A 17,401-nucleotide genomic window follows, 5' to 3' on the forward strand; every position below is an offset into this window, starting at 1 on the left:
AAAAGATGAACTATGTAGTGTCTGAGTTAAAACGGCCTCTAAAGATAATTACCGATAAGAAACAGCCGCTAAAAGAGGAAGTAGGTGTTGGCCAAAAATGGCGTCTGAAGAGGCCTGGGTTGTGCCATCTACATTCAGGAGGTATTCAATCTGTCACTGGGAATATGGATTATATAGGGACCCCTGGGCTGACCCTGTAACTAGGGACCCTGTTACGGGCGGCTGTCTGATAATAAAAGCAATGGCATAAGAACTAGTGGATAACGAACCCTGAGATAGATCTAAGAGTCTCAGGGCCGCATCATGGGTAACCTGCGGACCCATGAATACCGCTTTAAGAGCATCAAGAAAGTCTTGATGTCTCAGAGTAACCACATCAGAGCGCTCCCATAAGGGAGTCGCCCATTCTAAGGCTTTGTCCAGAAGTAAGGAGATGATAAAGCCTACTCTGGACCTCTCCGTAGAGAAGTGAGAAGAGTTGACCTCTAGGTGTATCTGACACTGACTAATGAAACCACGACATGATCTGGCATCGCCAGAATATCTGTTTGGCAGAGCAAGTCGAGGATCATGTGCAGATGTCACCATGGTCTGAGGTTTATCCTCTATAGTCTTGAGCCACGACTCAAGTACTTGTATGTAATGGTGTAACTGCTGATATTCTGCCATAACTGCCAGACCCTTGGCTCAGTCCTAATGTTACGGGCGGCTGTCTGATAATAACACCTAACGGAATATCAGACAGTCAGGGTCCACCGTGCAAAGACTCTGCTGCAGACTATGGCAGAGGATAAGGGGTATATAAGTATGCCACTGTAAATAATAATAGCACAAGTGCAGAGTGCAATACCTCTGTTAAACTCACAGAGGAATATAATTAGAAAATAAAGCAATTCCTCCTGTACTTGGAGGGTGTGTGGAATGGTCTCTGTTAAAGATCACAGAGACAAAAGCAGTGAATGTGAAATGGCACCTACCTAGGTCCGTTCCTCTAGTGGTGCCAGGAGACGGACAGCAGCGTAAGCCGCACAAAGCTCCTACCTGCGTTCGCTCCACTAGTGTGCGAGGACACAAACCACTAGATATGGCACCTGCCTAGGTCCGCTCTTCTAGTGGTGCAAAAGAGACGGACAGCAGCATAAGCCGCACAAAGCTCCTACCTCTGTTCGCTCCCCTAGTGTGCGAGGATACGAACAACTGCCAGACGCAGTATAAGGAACGTTACCCTAGCGGCAACGTCCACCTACGAGTAGAATCACAAGGCCCAGCCGGACCATGTGCCTCAGGCACCTGCCTATGTCCGCTCCCCTAAGAGGTAAGGATACGGACTGCAGCCGAAGTTGTAAGGTATAAGAACGCTACCCTGCCGGTAGCGCTCACCTAGCATAGACAGAGAGATGCCTAGAGGAACGTGCACAGAGCGTCTACTCTCATGCATGAAACCAAGAGGACTGAGCGCCATGCGGCGTGCGTCAGGGTCTTATATAAACTCTGTGCCTCATCCAAGATGGAGAACACCAGAGCCAATCCGCTGCCACAACGACAGGAATGACGTCACGCTGGCCTATCACCGAGCAAAGCGTCACAAGCACATGACCAGCGACCAATCGGCATAGAAGGTGTCAGAGACATGTGACCACGTGTCACAAGCACATGACCAGCGGCCAATCAGCTTAGAAGGTGTCAGAGACATGTGACCACGTGTCACAAGCACATGACCAGCGGCCAATCAGCTTAGAAGGTGTCAGAGACATGTGACCTCGTATCAGCGATGATATCACCCGCACATGTGCAATGGCTCCAAGATAGGACTTAGTCTCCAGCGCTTGCACATGTGCAGTAGCAAGAAATCTGGACATAGTCTCCAGTGCTCGCACATGTGCAGTAGCAAGAAATCTGGACATAGTCTCCAGTGCCACAGCAACCGTAACAGTACCTCCCCCTCAAGGGCCCCCCTCTCGACGACGCAGGTAATCGGCAACTAAGTCGGGAGCATGGACAGCCTCCTCAGGCTCCCAAGAGCGATGTTCCGGGCCGTAGCCCTCCCAATCTATCAAGAAGAACCTGCACCCTCTAACCATCTTAGAACCAACTATGGCTCGTAGCTCATAGCTAGAGCGAGAGGAATCAGAGGCAGGAGAATGCACTTCACGAGCGTGAGGTAAAATAGCCGGCTTTAGCAGTGAGACATGGAATTTGTCATGGATCCTAAGATGGACGGGTAACTTCAATTGGTAGACTACAGGATTTACCTGTCGAAGAACCTCATAAGGACCCAGGAAGCGAGGAGCAAATTTGACAGAGCTCACTCTAAGTCTCACGTGTTTTGCAGAGAGCCACACAAAGTCCCCCGGAGAAAAGACAGGAGCCGGGCGACAAAACCGATCGGACACCGTCTTTATACGGTCCTCAGCTGCTTGGATCGACTCTTGAGTCCGATCCCAAACCTCTCTGGCATTAGTTGCCCAGTCAGCCACAAGAGGAGGAGGTGCAGCAGCGGGAAACTGTACCGGTACCCTAGGGTGTTGCCCATTATTGAGTACGAACGGTGTCTGCCCAGTGGCCTCAGCCAGCGAATTGTTAAGGGCAAATTGTGCCCAGGGTAGGAGGGAGGACCAGTTATCGTGGTTCTCAGCAACAAAGTGTCGAAGGTATATAATCATGGATTGATTGGTATGCTCAACCAAACCATTGGTCTCCGGATGGTATGCCGAAGAGAGATTCAACTCAATTTGCAGAAGGCTACAAAGATCTCGCCAGAAACGGGAAGCAAATTGCGGGCCTCTATCACAAATGATACGATCTGGCATCCCGTGAAGCCTAAAGACATGCTTGAGGAATAGTTTGGCTAGTACCCTGGAAGATGGGATTCTCGATAACGGTACGAGATGAACCATCCGGGAGAAATGGTCCGTAATGACCCACACAAATCTATGTCCCTGTGAACACGGAAGATCACCCACAAAGTCCATGCCTACCACCTCCCATGGTCTATCTGGCACTGGTAAAGGATGCAAGAGCCCAGCCGGTCTCTGCCGTAATGGACGGTTGCGAGCACACGAGTAGCAGGAACCGACATATCTCTTGACGTGGCTGGCTAAGTGTGGCCACCAATACCACCTCTCCAGTAACTCTCGTGTCCGCCTAATACCAAAATGCCCACCCACCTTTGAGGTGTGGGCCCACGACAGTATATCATTCTGTCGATCAGGCAAAACAAAGGTCTTGCCCGGTGGGATTTGATCTAACGTCACAGGGGAGAGCGTATGAAAAACCCTGGAGGGAAGGATAAGACGAGGTTCGTCAATCTTTTCCTGGGTAGAAACCATAGAGCGAGACAGGGCGTCTGCCTTGTTATTCTTACTCCCAGACAGATAGTTGATGGAGAAGTGAAAGCGGGAGAAAAACAAGGACCAGCGGGCTTGGCGAGGATTCAGACGCTGAGCGGTTTGTAAGTACGTCAGATTCTTATGGTCTGTATAGACCTGGAAAGGATGTTTCGCTCCTTCCAGCAAGTGACGCCACTCCTCCAAGGCTAATCTCATGGCGAGCAGTTCCCTATCCCCAATGGTATAGTTTCTCTCTGCCAGTGAAAAGGTTTTAGCAAAGAAGAAACATGGCCTTTTTCTACCTGCACCGTTCTTTTGCTACAAGACCGCACCAGCTCCCACTGAAGAGGCATCAACCTCCAAGAGGAAGGGCTTATTCTCATCGGGTCTTTGAAGAACGGGAGCAGTTGAAAAGTGTTTTTTTACTGCCTCAAAAGCCTGAGATGTCTCAGTAGACCAGACTTTGGGATTAGCACCTTTCTTAGTCAAGGCCACCAAAGGGGCCACCAAAGTAGAAAAATGGGGTATGAACTGCCTGTAATAATTTATGAATCCTAAGAAGCGTTGCACCGCCTTCAAGGAATGAGGTTCGGACCATTCCAGGACAGCAGAGAGCTTCGCAGGATCCATAGCCAGACCCTCTTGTGAGATAATGTAGCCCAAAAAAGGCAAGGATGACTGCTCGAATACACATTTTTCGAGTTTAGCAAACAATGAGTGCTCCGTTAAACGGGAAAGGACACGAACGACATCCTGACGATGAGTCTCCAGATCAGGAGAAAAAATCAGGATGTCGTCCAGATACACCACTACAGAGGACAACAGTAAATCCCTGAACACATCGTTTACGAAGTCCTGAAATACTGCGGGTGCATTACATAAACCAAAAGGCATGACAAGGTATTCATAGTGACCGTCTCGGGTGTTAAAAGCGGTCTTCCATTCGTCACCCTCTCGAATTCGTACCAAGTTATACGCACCCCGCAGATCCAACTTCGTAAACACCTGAGCTCCCCTTAGTCTGTCAAAGAGCTCCGAAATTAAAGGTAACGGGTATTTGTTCTTTATTGTGATTGCGTTGAGACCCCTGTAATCTATGCAGGGACGCAAATCACCCTCTTTCTTCCGAACAAAGAAAAACCCAGCTCCCGCGGGAGAGACAGACTTACGAATGAACCCCTTCTCTAAACTCTCTCTTATATAGGTCGACATGGCCTCCGACTCAGGTATCGACAGGGGGTAAACCCTGCCCTTAGGTGGAACCGAACCTGGGATAAGGTCTATGGCACAGTCATACGGCCTATGGGGTGGAAGAACCTCAGCACTCTGTTTGGAGAACACGTCAGCGAAATCCAAATAGGGTGTAGGTATGGGAGAAAGATCAGTTGATGCAACCGCAACGACCTTAGGTGGTAAGGGAAGACATCGGGACTGACATTTTGAACCCCAACTAATAATTCTGTCGGACTCCCAGTCACTGTGAGGAGCATGAGTCCGAAGCCATGGAAGACCCAGAAGGACGTTGTCTATACCCTCAGGCAAAACAAGAAAAGAAATCTCCTCTATGTGACCTTGAGGCAGGGAAAGGCGCAAGGGAACTGTCCTCAATGTAATGGAATCAGACAACATAGTCCCATTAACAACACGGACAGGAATAGGCGCCTCTAACATGATAGAGGGAATATTGTGTCTCTTTACAAATCCTGAGTACACAAAAGTCCCGTCAGCTCCAGAATCCACAAAAGCCATAATAGGCCATGTATTCTCAGAGAATGAGAGCTGACCTGGGATACTACACTTAGAGGGTCCAGAAGACGTCTCTAGTAACCCCCCTATAATGGTTACTAGGCCTGGGAGTTTCCCTGACGACTAGAACACTTGTTGGCATAGTGCCCAGCCTGACGACATACGTAACATATAGGAGGACCAGACTTACGTAGTCTGGAGGACGTATGACCTAACTCCATAGGAGTGGGAGATGTTTCAGATGCTGAGGAAGATGGTAGTGGACCCTCAACAACTGGAATAGCCCGATGCTTAGGGCGTGAGGAAGAGACCTCGAGTCTACGTTCCCTATGGCGTACGTCGATCCTCGTTGCTACTGTGATCAAGTCCTCCAGAGAAGCAGGGACCTCACGAGTAGCAAGTGCATCCTTGACATAGCATGCCAACCCTCTCCAGAAGATAGGAATCAACACCTTCTCTGGCCAATCTAGTTCTGCCACCAGAGTTCTAAAAGCAATGGCATAAAAACTAGTGGATAACGAACCCTGAGATAGATCTAAGAGTCTCAGGGCCGCATCATGGGTAACCTGCGGACCCATGAATACCGCTTTAAGAGCATCAAGAAAGTCTTGATGTCTCAGAGTAACCACATCAGAGCGCTCCCATAAGGGAGTCGCCCATTCTAAGGCTTTGTCCAGAAGTAAGGAGATGATAAAGCCTACTCTGGACCTCTCCGTAGAGAAGTGAGAAGAGTTGACCTCTAGGTGTATCTGACACTGACTAATGAAACCACGACATGATCTGGCATCGCCAGAATATCTGTTTGGCAGAGCAAGTCGAGGATCATGTGCAGATGTCACCATGGTCTGAGGTTTATCCTCTATAGTCTTGAGCCGCGACTCAAGTACTTGTATGTAATGGTGTAACTGCTGATATTCTGCCATAACTGCCAGACCCTTGGCTCAGTCCTAATGTTACGGGTGGCTGTCTGATAATAAAACCTAAAGGAATGTCAGACAGTCAGGGTCCACCGTGCAGAGACTCTGCTGCAGACTATGGCAGAGGATAAGGGGTATATAAGTATGCCACTGTAAATAATAATAGCACAAGTGCAGAGTGCAATACCTCTGTTAAACTCACAGAGGAATATAATTAGAAAATAAAGCAATTCCTCCTGTACTTGGAGGGTGTGTGGAATGGTCTCTGTTAAAGATCACAGAGACAAAAGCAGTGAGTGTGAAATGGCACCTACCTAGGTCCGTTCCTCTAGTGGTGCCAGGAGACGGACAGCAGCGTAAGCCGCACAAAGCTCCTACCTGCGTTCGCTCCACTACTGTGCGAGGACACAAACCACTAGATATGGCACCTGCCTAGGTCCGCTCTTCTAGTGGTGCAAAAGAGACGGACAGCAGCATAAGCCGCACAAAGCTCCTACCTCTGTTCGCTCCCCTAGTGTGCGAGGATACGAACAACTGCCAGACGCAGTATAAGGAACGTTACCCTAGCGGCAACGTCCACCTACGAGTAGAATCACAAGGCCCAGCCGGACCATGTGCCTCAGGCACCTGCCTATGTCCGCTCCCCTAAGAGGTAAGGATACGGACTGCAGCCGAAGCTGTAAGGTATAAGAACGCTACCCTGCCGGTAGCGCTCACCTAGCATAGACAGAGAGATGCCTAGAGGAACGTGCACAGAGCGTCTACTCTCATGCATGAAACCAAGAGGACTGAGCGCCATGCGGCGTGCGTCAGGGTCTTATATAAACTCTGTGCCTCATCCAAGATGGAGAACACCAGAGCCAATCCGCTGCCAGAACGACAGGAATGACGTCACGCTGGCCTATCACCGAGCAAAGCGTCACAAGCACATGACCAGCGACCAATCGGCATAGAAGGTGTCAGAGACATGTGACCACGTGTCACAAGCACATGACCAGCGGCCAATCAGCTTAGAAGGTGTCAGAGACATGTGACCTCGTGTCAGCGATGATGTCACCCGCACATGTGCAATGGCTCCAAGATAGGACTTAGTCTCCAGCGCTTGCACATGTGCAGTAGCAAGAAATCTGGACATAGTCTCCAGTGCTCGCACATGTGCAGTAGCAAGAAATCTGGACATAGTCTCCAGTGCCACAGCAAACGTAACAGACCCTGTACTCGCCCTCATCTCCTGTCAGCCCCTGCAATAATATCCCCATACCATACCCCACCCAGGGCTTGGCAAAACACAGAGTGACAGAAAGAAATCTACATTCAGGACAGGAAATAATGGGGTGGGCTTACGTGGACACAGTGCTTCACAGACAGCACACAAGTCCACCCTATATATCAGCTTATATTTCTTATTTTCACAGACAGGTAAAATACACATAGTGTAGTTACTAGATTCAGAATTACATCTCTTCTAATCATCTCAACACTTTCACCATATTGACATTCAATAATTCAATATAACATCCTGTACCTTCAATCAATTCTCATCTAACCTCCCTCCTTGGGAGAATTCTCTTTTCTTTTTTTTTTTTTTTAAACATACATGTGTCACTTACAAGTAACCTTCACTGAAGATGAAATAAAAACTAACACTTCTCTTTTTTTTTTTTTTTTTCCTACGGTGTTTCACACCAAAAACTGCGTACATTATACATACAAACAACTTCCAGGAAAACTATATATGAGATATTATGTCAGGGAGAGAATTCACGATATACATACACCTCCATGAGGGCGCTCCATCCAATACTCAATAATTCTGATTAAGGACAAAGTTTAGGGGTCTTCCCCAATGTATTCAATTCTAGGTAAGAATACATTGACATCCACTAAACAAGACCAGTGCTCACTGCTTAGCAGGAAAATCGTACCAGGTAACAGTCAGGGCTCTTTCACCCACTTTTCATAACACTGCACCTGTACATAGAAAACCCTTCCAAATCTTCTATTCCCGAAGATCAGGTCCAAGGCCTTATCAAACATCAATTATTGATGACACGTCATTCATAGGTGTATATATCTCAGTGTTCCTTCACAAGGACTGCAGCCTCCTGAGGCTTCCATGTCACATATTTAGGGCGTTCTTGTCCGGGACTAGAGGAATAATGGTGCGATGCCATGTGTGGGCTGACGTCCTCAAATAAGGACAGCACCTGTGGTTTATCTCTATTAGGGACAGTTTTGGTGGTGGGGTGGATCATTGTTAAATCATTGTCATCTTCCTGCCCCCCCCCTCGGTGGCTTCTGTTGCTCCAGCAACAAATAGGCCAGTGGCCTTGGGACTTAAGATGGCTGGAAACTCAGTAACTGAGGCAAGGGGGGACTTAAGATGGCTGGAAAAGGGAACTAGGTGCGGCCCGACCTGAAATGATGTCTGGAGAGGCTAGGGAGGGCGTTTGGTGGGCAGGTGGACAAACTACACAAGTCCAACCCTCTGGGGACGACTTATAAGGAGGGGGACATTGCTTCCTAATGGGCTTGGCCACTTCCTAAGGTGCCTTTTTTTGAGCTGGTGCAATATAGAAATATCTACTATCTCCATCCCATTCCTCTTTCCATGCCAATTTTCTAACATCTTTTGACGTTCTATACCATGCCTCAGCATCCAAAAGGAGATCTTTATCTTTCAAAATCCCTCGCTTATTTAACAAGACATCTTTCCATTCTTGCTCCTCTAATCTCCCTCTTGGCAGTGATCCCTGCCACCTTGAGGAGCGACTTCATATTTTTAACATTTTTTTTAACATCCATAGAATACACAGATTTCTATGTTAGTCCACAACACAAACAGGCTGACAAACAGGAAGAAGTGTCACGTGGGTGAGAGAAACTAAATTCACCCTCACTATATTTTACTTCAAGTACTAGTAATCTCTGTTCTCACTATATACACCTTATTTGAACGGTCCGTCCAGAACACCAATAACACTGATGAAAACCAAAGTCAAGGGATTCTGCCAATGTTCCTCCTTCCTGAATAACGTGTGCCAGCGGAACATAGCCATGAGGACAGTCTAGAGAATATGGTCAGGATCTGGCTTCCTATGCATAGTCTGTTGGGTGGGAAGATTCATCCACAAGGGATGGGTTATCTCGTATGTGAGTGAGGTAACCATCGGCATTAAGACAGATCAATAGACCTGGGAAAGTAAGGAAAAACTTTTGGCTATCTCCAAAGGGGGGACTGTTAGGGGCACTTTGCACACTGCGACATCGCAGGTGCGATGTCGGTGGGGTCAAATTGAAAGTGACGCACTTCCGGCATCGCATGCGACATCGCAGTGTGTAAAGCCTAGATGATACGATTAACGAGCGCAAAAGCGTCGTAATCGTATCATCGGTGCAGCGTCGGCGTAATTCATAATTACGCTGACGCGACGGTCCGATGTTGTTCCTCGCTCCAGCAGCAGCACACATCGCTGTGTGTGAAGCCGCAGGAGCGAGGAACATCTCCTACCGGCGTCACCGCGGCTTCCGTAGGTTATGCGGAAGGAAGGAGGTGGGCAGGATGTTTACATCCTGCTCATCTCCGCCCCTCCGCTCCGATTGGCCGCCTGCCGTGTGACGTCGCAGTGACGCCGCACGACCCGCCCCCTTAACAAGGAGGCGGGTCGCCGGCCACAGGGACGTCGCACGGCAGGTGAGTGTGTGTGTGAAGCTGGCGTAGCGATAATTTTCGCTACGCCAGCTATCACCACATATCGCTGCTGCGACGGAGGCGGGGACTATCGCACTCGGCATCGCAGCATTGGCCTGCGATGTCGCAGTGTGCAAAGTGCCCCTTAAGGACAAGATTATGAACTATTAGGAGTATATATGAAGATATCAAAAAGCCAGGATTGGGCGCCACTGTTAATGTTGGCCATAAATTTACTGTGATGCAATCTAGTCATGCATCCCTCTTAAACTGTCTGCAGTCCAAATTATGAGTCACTCGTGGTAGCATGCATACCACTCTCTTTCACTCACACTAGAGACGTACTCAGATATGAATAGAAAGTAAGACTGATTTTAATACGGAAGTTGTACAAATATTTAAACGGAATTATTGGCTAGGTGCCAAGAATACGTAACACGTCTCCCATTGGATAAAGTATAACAGCTTATTCTGTGATATACAATATACTGTAATGTGCTTGCTTCCTCATTTGTATTAAGCAATGTCAGCATGATTCACTCATCACATGAATAGCCCAGACTGTCTGAGTCTTATGTCCAAATGCAGAACTAGGTGGGGTACACAGTCTGAAACAGCATCTTAAATCCTGGCTTTTGGATATCTTCATATATACTCCTAATAGTTCATAATCTTGTCCTTAACACTGTGAAAATCATGCTCTGATGATACAAATGTAGAGCAATCGCATTTAAAAAGCAACTACTGTGTTATAACAAACATGAAGCACTCAAAAATCCAGGAGTACCCTGCCCAGACAGCAGTCCTGTAAATAGAAGGGTGCAAAAAGAATATAGGGGATACAAGCATTTAAGTCATCACTCCATAAGGAAATCTTCTAATGAGGAAACATCATATGTGCATTTTAAGCTGATCCATGAACAATACTGGTCTCATAAAACAACCAAATATAACAACCAAACTGAATATGCCATGCCATGCAAGTTGTTAATATATGGTACTTCTTCTTGTGTTAATCTAGTTATATTAAGGGGGACTATTATTTTTGCCTTGTTGAATGATCCCTGGAAAAGTCAGCTCCTTGGTGAGCACCAATGAAAAGTGCCTGTTTAATATCTCCACCTTTTCTTTGTCCGCTATAATTACCCTGTTTATAATCTTATAGGGTTGATACCATCCTTTTTTCCCATTTGACATTGATGTATTTATAAAAAATGTTGTAGTTTATTTTAATGTATTTGGCGATTTTTGTATCGGTAGCTAATTTTGCTGGCTTGATTTCTTTTTTACATTTCCCATTTTATTTCCTAAATTTATACTCCTGAAATGCTATTTTTGTATTCTCAGCCTTCAAGATTTTGAATGCCTTTAGTTTTTGTTGTATTATACTTTGTACTGTCTTATTTATCCATAGAGGTTTATTTTTACTCCAGTACATTTTATTACCAGAGGGTATACGTTTTTTTTTGCAGGAAACTAGTAGTATATCCGTAAACTTACCCCATTTATGTTAGGTATCCCCAGTTACCATGACATTGTCCGAATTTACATGATTAAGCCTTTCCCTTTATTTGTTGAAATCAGCTTTCCTAAAATTCCAGGTTGTAACATTTCCCCTTTCAAATGTTCTCTTCAATATTACATTGAAGTTGTGCACCGGAGCGACCTTCTAGGTGAGTATTCTAAAGTGTTTTTTATGTTATACCCAGCGGCCTGGGCTCTTATACAGTGTCCACCCATATCCTGTCCACCGCCATTAACTTGAGAACGGCGGCAGCTATAGGCATAGAAGTGGTGTCTAGGTATAGTAAAGTAGCCATGTGCTACGCAATGAAACCACCTATTGTGCCACCTGGTGGAAAACAACGGAGTTAGTATTTTTATCTCGAAAACGGAACAAGATAGAGAAAAAAAAGTGAATTACAAAGTTGTAGGGCATCATCAATTCAATGCTAATCGACACCTTGCATACAGAAATGCTATGATTAGAAGGTGTAAAACTCACAAGGCTGCGGACGTGAAGCGATGCCTCATGGAGACCTTCCTACAAGTAATTGGGTATGGTGGCTGCGTGGAGTGGCCTCCACGCTCACCTGACCTAGCCCCATTGGACTTCTGTCTGTGAGGTCACATCAAACAGCAGGTGTATGCGACCCCTCCACCAACATTGCAGGACCTACGATGACGTATCACAGATTCTTGTGCAAATGTGTCACCTACCATATTGCATAATGTGCAGCAAGATACAGTATGCTGTCCAGAGTCCAGATGTGCATTGCAGCTGACGGTGGCCACTTTGAGCATCAAAGTTAAATGAGCGCCATATGCGTGACCAGCATTCAATGTTTTGGGGGGGGTCATGGTTTTCATATCATAACATTTCTGTGTGCAAGGTGTTGATTCGTATTGAATTATTGATGCCCTGCAACTTTGTAATTCACTTTTTTTCTCTATCTCATTCCATTTTCGAGATAAAAATGCTAACTCCGTTGTTTTCCACCAGGTGGCGCTATAGGTGGTTTCATTGCATAGCGCATGCCTATTTTACTATACCTAGACACCACTTCTATGCCTATAGCTGCCGCCGTTCTCAAGTTAATGGCGTGGACAGGATATGGGTGGACACATTGTATACAGCATGTTTAGAATGCTGTATATAAGAACCCAGTGGTGGTGGCAGTAGCTTATAGAGCTAAAATCTGGTGACAGGTTCCCTTTAACGTTTATTACTCTGATCGCTGGTATAATGTATTGCAGTGCACCAGCATTGCAATATGTTATACTTGTCAGTTATACGCTGACAGAAGCATCTTAGACAATGCTCCTGGTATAGTTTAACATGCTTGCCATAACTGGCTGACCCATAGGTCGTCATCAGAAGCTCAGGTTTTCATGACCACAATCAGGCCCTCATGAACCATCTTTCTGACCATGTTGTATAAGTACGTAAAATGTCATGAAGTGGGTAAAGGAAATGATGCATGGCTTTCAAAATAGTTTAAAAATAGAAATGTGAAAATTGTGACCTGAATATCTGCTACTAAAAAATGTTTATTCTTAGCAGATGACTATGCTTTGAACCAAGAAGGGCATCAAATATCTTCAGACTTTAAAGAAAGTGATCAAGGATTGACACAAGATACATATAAAGAGCCCGCTATTATCCTGTATGAAACCACAACCTTCCAGAGTAAAGATCTATCATCTTATCCTATTCTTTTTGTCCCATCTTCATCGCAAATTGTTAAGCAAAATGAAAAAGTTCATACAGCAATAAAGCCATATTCATGTTTGAAATGTGGGAAAAGCTTCCACTATGACTTCGATCTGATAAGACATCAGCACATTCACAAAACGGAGAAGCCATATTCATGTTCAGAATGTGGGAAATGTTTTAAGCAGAAAGCACATTTTGATCAGCATAAAATAGTTCACATAGGGGAGAAGCCATTTTCATGCTCTAAATGTGGGAAATCTTTTAAACGGAATGCAGGTTTAGTTAGGCATCAAAAAAGTCACACAGGAGAGAAGCCATTTTCATGTTCAGAATGTGGGAAATGTTTTGCTGATCAATCAACTCTTACTAAACATCAAAGAATTCACACAGGAGAGAAGCCATTTTCATGTTCAGAATGTGGGATATGTTTTGCTGTTCAATCAACTCTTACTAAACATCAAAGAATTCACACAGGAGAGAAGCCATTTTCATGTTCTAAATGTGGGAAATCTTTTACACGGAATGCAGGTTTAGTTATGCATCAAAGAAGACACACAGGAGAGAAGCCATTTTCATGTTCAGAATGTGGGATATGTTTTACCCAGAAATCAAGTTTTGCTATACATCAGAGAACTCACACAGGAGAGAAGCCATTTTCATGCTCAGAATGTGGGAAATGTTTTGCCGAAAAATCAAATCTTGCTAAACATCAGATAGTGCACACAGGAGAGAAGCCATTTTCATGCTCAGAATGTGGGAAATGTTTCAGCCACAAATCGACTCTTGTTAGACATCAGAGAATTCACAGAAAAGAGAAGCCCTTTTCATGTTCTGAATGTGGGAAATCTTTTTCTCAAAAATCAGATCTTAAAAAACATCAAAGGAATCATAATGGAAAGAAGCCTTTTTTAATGTAGCTCATGTAGAAAGTGCTTCCTCCACATCTCAGATCTAATTGCGCATCAAGGATCTCACAGTGTAAATCAGCCATGTGGAGAATGTGAGAAATGGTCTATTCCCAAATCACTTCTTTGACATCAAAGAACTCAGATATAGCTAGTGTATTCATAATAACCATATCTTTAAGGAGTTTTGCTGCCTTTCTTTCTTATGGGCAATATCACATTTTATGATTTCATGCCAAATTTCCGAACTTTTTTTAATTGTTTTGGGAGCTGTTTGAAAACCCTGGAATAAAATGATTGACAACAAGGAGACATTACAATAGTTTGTCTTTACTTGACATCCAGTGCAGGCATTCTTTAGATTTGTAGTATGGTCACCATGTTGGAATTACCAGATGTGAGACGACCAAGGTTTTTCTTTCTTAGTATTTAACAAAGGAACTTGGTTACAAAAATTTCACTATGGTTTAAGCATTCTTGGCAACAAATTCCACTTATAGAATGCTCCTCAAGAAAAGATAAACACTTTTAATCAATATGCATTAAAATTGGAGAAGCTAACATATTTACTCCTTGATAAGTATATTTCAATCTACCTATCAACGCTATATGCCTGTATTCGCTAGTATCTTGACAGGATTGAGTATCCATCAGTGATTCAGAGACAGAGAAATCCAGGGACAGCCTCTATGCAGCGGGGACACCATAATATTAGGCCTATAGTGTCCTATAGTGATGGGCGGACTTGCAGATAACCGGGATTGGTGGCTTTAACCAGATTTTAAAAAACAAAACGGATCTGGCCTGGAATTGATCCCAGATATTAGGCTGGAGGACACCGGTCAACATACAAGTCTATGGGGACCAGAATCCAGCTCTTAAAAAATGGTGGTAGAAGAGATCGGGTGATTGAAGCAAGCGCATTATACTTACCGGTCCCTGGGTGGCTGTAACTGCTTCCGGGGCTCATTCTACTTCAGGGGCCGCTCATTATCGCTTATCCATATGCACTGCTTTTCCCGTCCACTGGCAGTTCTGCTGTCTCTGATTGGTCCCTATTGTGGTCTAAAATGATTAACCCCTTCACGACCGCGGGCAGTAAAGTTATGTCCTATTTTAACGTGACTTAACGACCAGGGACGTAACTTTACTGCCTAAAGTTCATTTGATTGCCATGGCCATAGCAACGACTTTCAAATGATGTCCCCTGCTGCTTCTTTGCTTGACCCCAGGGGGGGTGGCATTGCCACCCCCCATAGACTATCGATGTGATTGCTGTTCAAATCTGAACCACCAACCACATCGTTCGCACCGATTTCGGCAAAAATAATGCCAGAATTAGTGCGATACTATGAGATCCTGCTATGAGGTGCTGTAGCAGCTACAGCAGATCATAGATGGATCTCAAACATATCGCTCCCAGCCCCTGCAGCACTGATTGGAGCGATCGTGCTATGACACGCAGTCACTTCAATCAGTGTGCAGTGGGCACGGTCTGATCTGCAGGTGGCCGCCCTCCCCAGGCCTGTGCTGGTCTGGGAAGCCCTCCCCCAACATGTCTGCAGCGTGCACTTGGCTGATACTTGTGGTACCACGCAACTGCTGCTGCCGCCGCCACTGATGTCACCGCTTCTGCTCCTGGTACACGTGAGTATTCCGCTCACCCTTGCAGCCCGTGCGCGCTCCCGCGATGGCCCCTGCGCGCTCCTGTGATGGCCCCTGCGCGCTCCCGTGATAGCCCCTGCCAGTGCCCCCCGCGATCTGCCCCCCCATGCCCCGATCTGCTCTTCCTGCGATCTGCCTGCCTCCTCTGTCATCTCTATTCTGCTTCCTTCCTTCTTTGCTTCTCCGTATACCCCTCTGCTCTCCCACCCCCCCTCTGCTCTTCCCCTCCCCTCTCCCCTCGACGTCCTCTTACCTGCCTTCACCGGGTCGTCCGAGGTCTTCACTGGTCCGATCACATCTGCCTCCATCGCTGGGTCCTTCTTCCTGGGTCTTCTGCTGATCTGTCCAATGTCCTGCCTGCGGCTCCTGTACAGCTGTCTATCTCGCTTGCCTTCTGTTCCTCCTGCAGTTCTTCTGGTAAGTGATCCTCCTGCTAATCCTCTGGGTACTGTGAGTATAACTTTTTTTTTTTTTTTCCTGTATCCTGTCCATTTTTACACCTCATCTGTCTGTGCGTCCCGCCGAGCACTGATCAGGGATGCAGATAACGGATCGGCATCCCTGCTCAATTTTTGGCGTGACTTTTTTTTTTTTTTCCCGTATCCTCGACGCTTTTTATATCTCATCCGAACGTGCGTCCTGCAGCGGCCAATCAGTGCACCGCGTCTGTGCGTTTGAAAAGTCAAATGGCGTTCCCTCTCTTCTGAGCCCCGCCATGCGCCCAAACAATTTATTTCCACCACATATGAGGTATCTGCCTACTCAGGAAAAATTGCACAATACGTTTTATGGTGCATTTTTTCCTGATACCGTTGTAAAAAAAAAAAAAAAGCTACCTGGTTGATGCAAAAATTTTGTGGTAAAAAAAAAACAAAAAACATTTTTCACGGTTCAACGTTATCAACTTCTGTGGAGCCCCTGGCGGTGCAAGGGGCTTACCAAACATCTAGATAAATTTCTTGAGGGGTCTAGTTTCCAAAGTGGGGTCACTTGTGGGGGAGCTCCACTGTTTAGGCACCATAGGGGGTCTCCAAACGTGACATGGCGTGCGCTAATGATTCCAACCAATTTTGCTGTCAAATGATGCGCCTTCTCTTCTGAGCCCCACCATGCGCCCAAACAATTACTTTCCACCACATATGGGGCATCTCCGTACTCAGGAGAAATTGCACAATACGTTTTATGGTACATTTTTTCCTGATACCCTTGTGAAAAAAAGCTACCTGGTTCAAGTAACAGTTTTGTGGTGAAAAAAAAAAAATGTATTCATGGCTCAACATTATCAACTTCTGTGGAGCCCATTGGGGCTCGCTAAACATCTAGATAAATTCCTTGAGGGGTCTAGTTTCCAAAATGGGGTCACTTGTGGGGGAGCTCCATTGTTTAGGCACCTCAGGGGGTCTCCAAATGCAACATTACGTCAGCTAATGATTCTAACCAATTTTGCTGTCAAATGGTGCTCTTTCTCTTCTGAGCCCCGCCATGCGCCCAAACAATTACTTTCCACCACATATGAGGTATCGTCGTACTCAGGAAAAAATGTACTATAAATTTCATGGTGCATTTTTTCCTGATACCCTTGTGAAAAAAAAGCTACCTAGTTGAAGCAACAGTTTAGTGATAAAAATATTTTTTTTTTCTTTTCACGGCTCAACGTTATAAACTTCTGTGAAGCCCCCAGGTGTTCAAAGTGCACACCAAACATCTAGAAAAATTATTTGAGCGCTCTAGTTTCCAAAATCAGGTCACCTTTTGGGGAGCTCCATTGTTTAGGTACCTCATGGGGTCTTCAAACCCGACATGGCGTCCGCTAATGAGTGCAGCTTATTTTGCACTCAAAAATTCAAATAGCGCTCTTTGCCTTCCGAGCCCTGCCGTGTACCCAAACATTTGATTTCCACCACATATGGGGTATCTGCGTACTTAGGAGA

General features: G+C 45.7%; 1 protein-coding gene across 1 annotated transcript in view; it reads left to right on the forward strand.

Annotated features, from left to right (window-relative positions):
- Positions 1–17,401, forward strand: part of LOC142313139 (uncharacterized) — a 165,098-nt gene that overhangs the window by 94,151 nt on the left and 53,546 nt on the right. Inside the window, exon 10 of the mRNA XM_075352126.1 lies at positions 12,748–13,813. Within this exon, the coding sequence (XP_075208241.1) occupies positions 12,748–13,813 (1,066 nt within the window). The remainder of the gene's footprint in view (positions 1–12,747; positions 13,814–17,401) is intronic.

The sequence above is a fragment of the Anomaloglossus baeobatrachus genome, chromosome 5, assembly GCF_048569485.1.
Source record: "Anomaloglossus baeobatrachus isolate aAnoBae1 chromosome 5, aAnoBae1.hap1, whole genome shotgun sequence".
Classification (NCBI taxonomy): Eukaryota; Metazoa; Chordata; class Amphibia; order Anura; family Aromobatidae; genus Anomaloglossus; species Anomaloglossus baeobatrachus.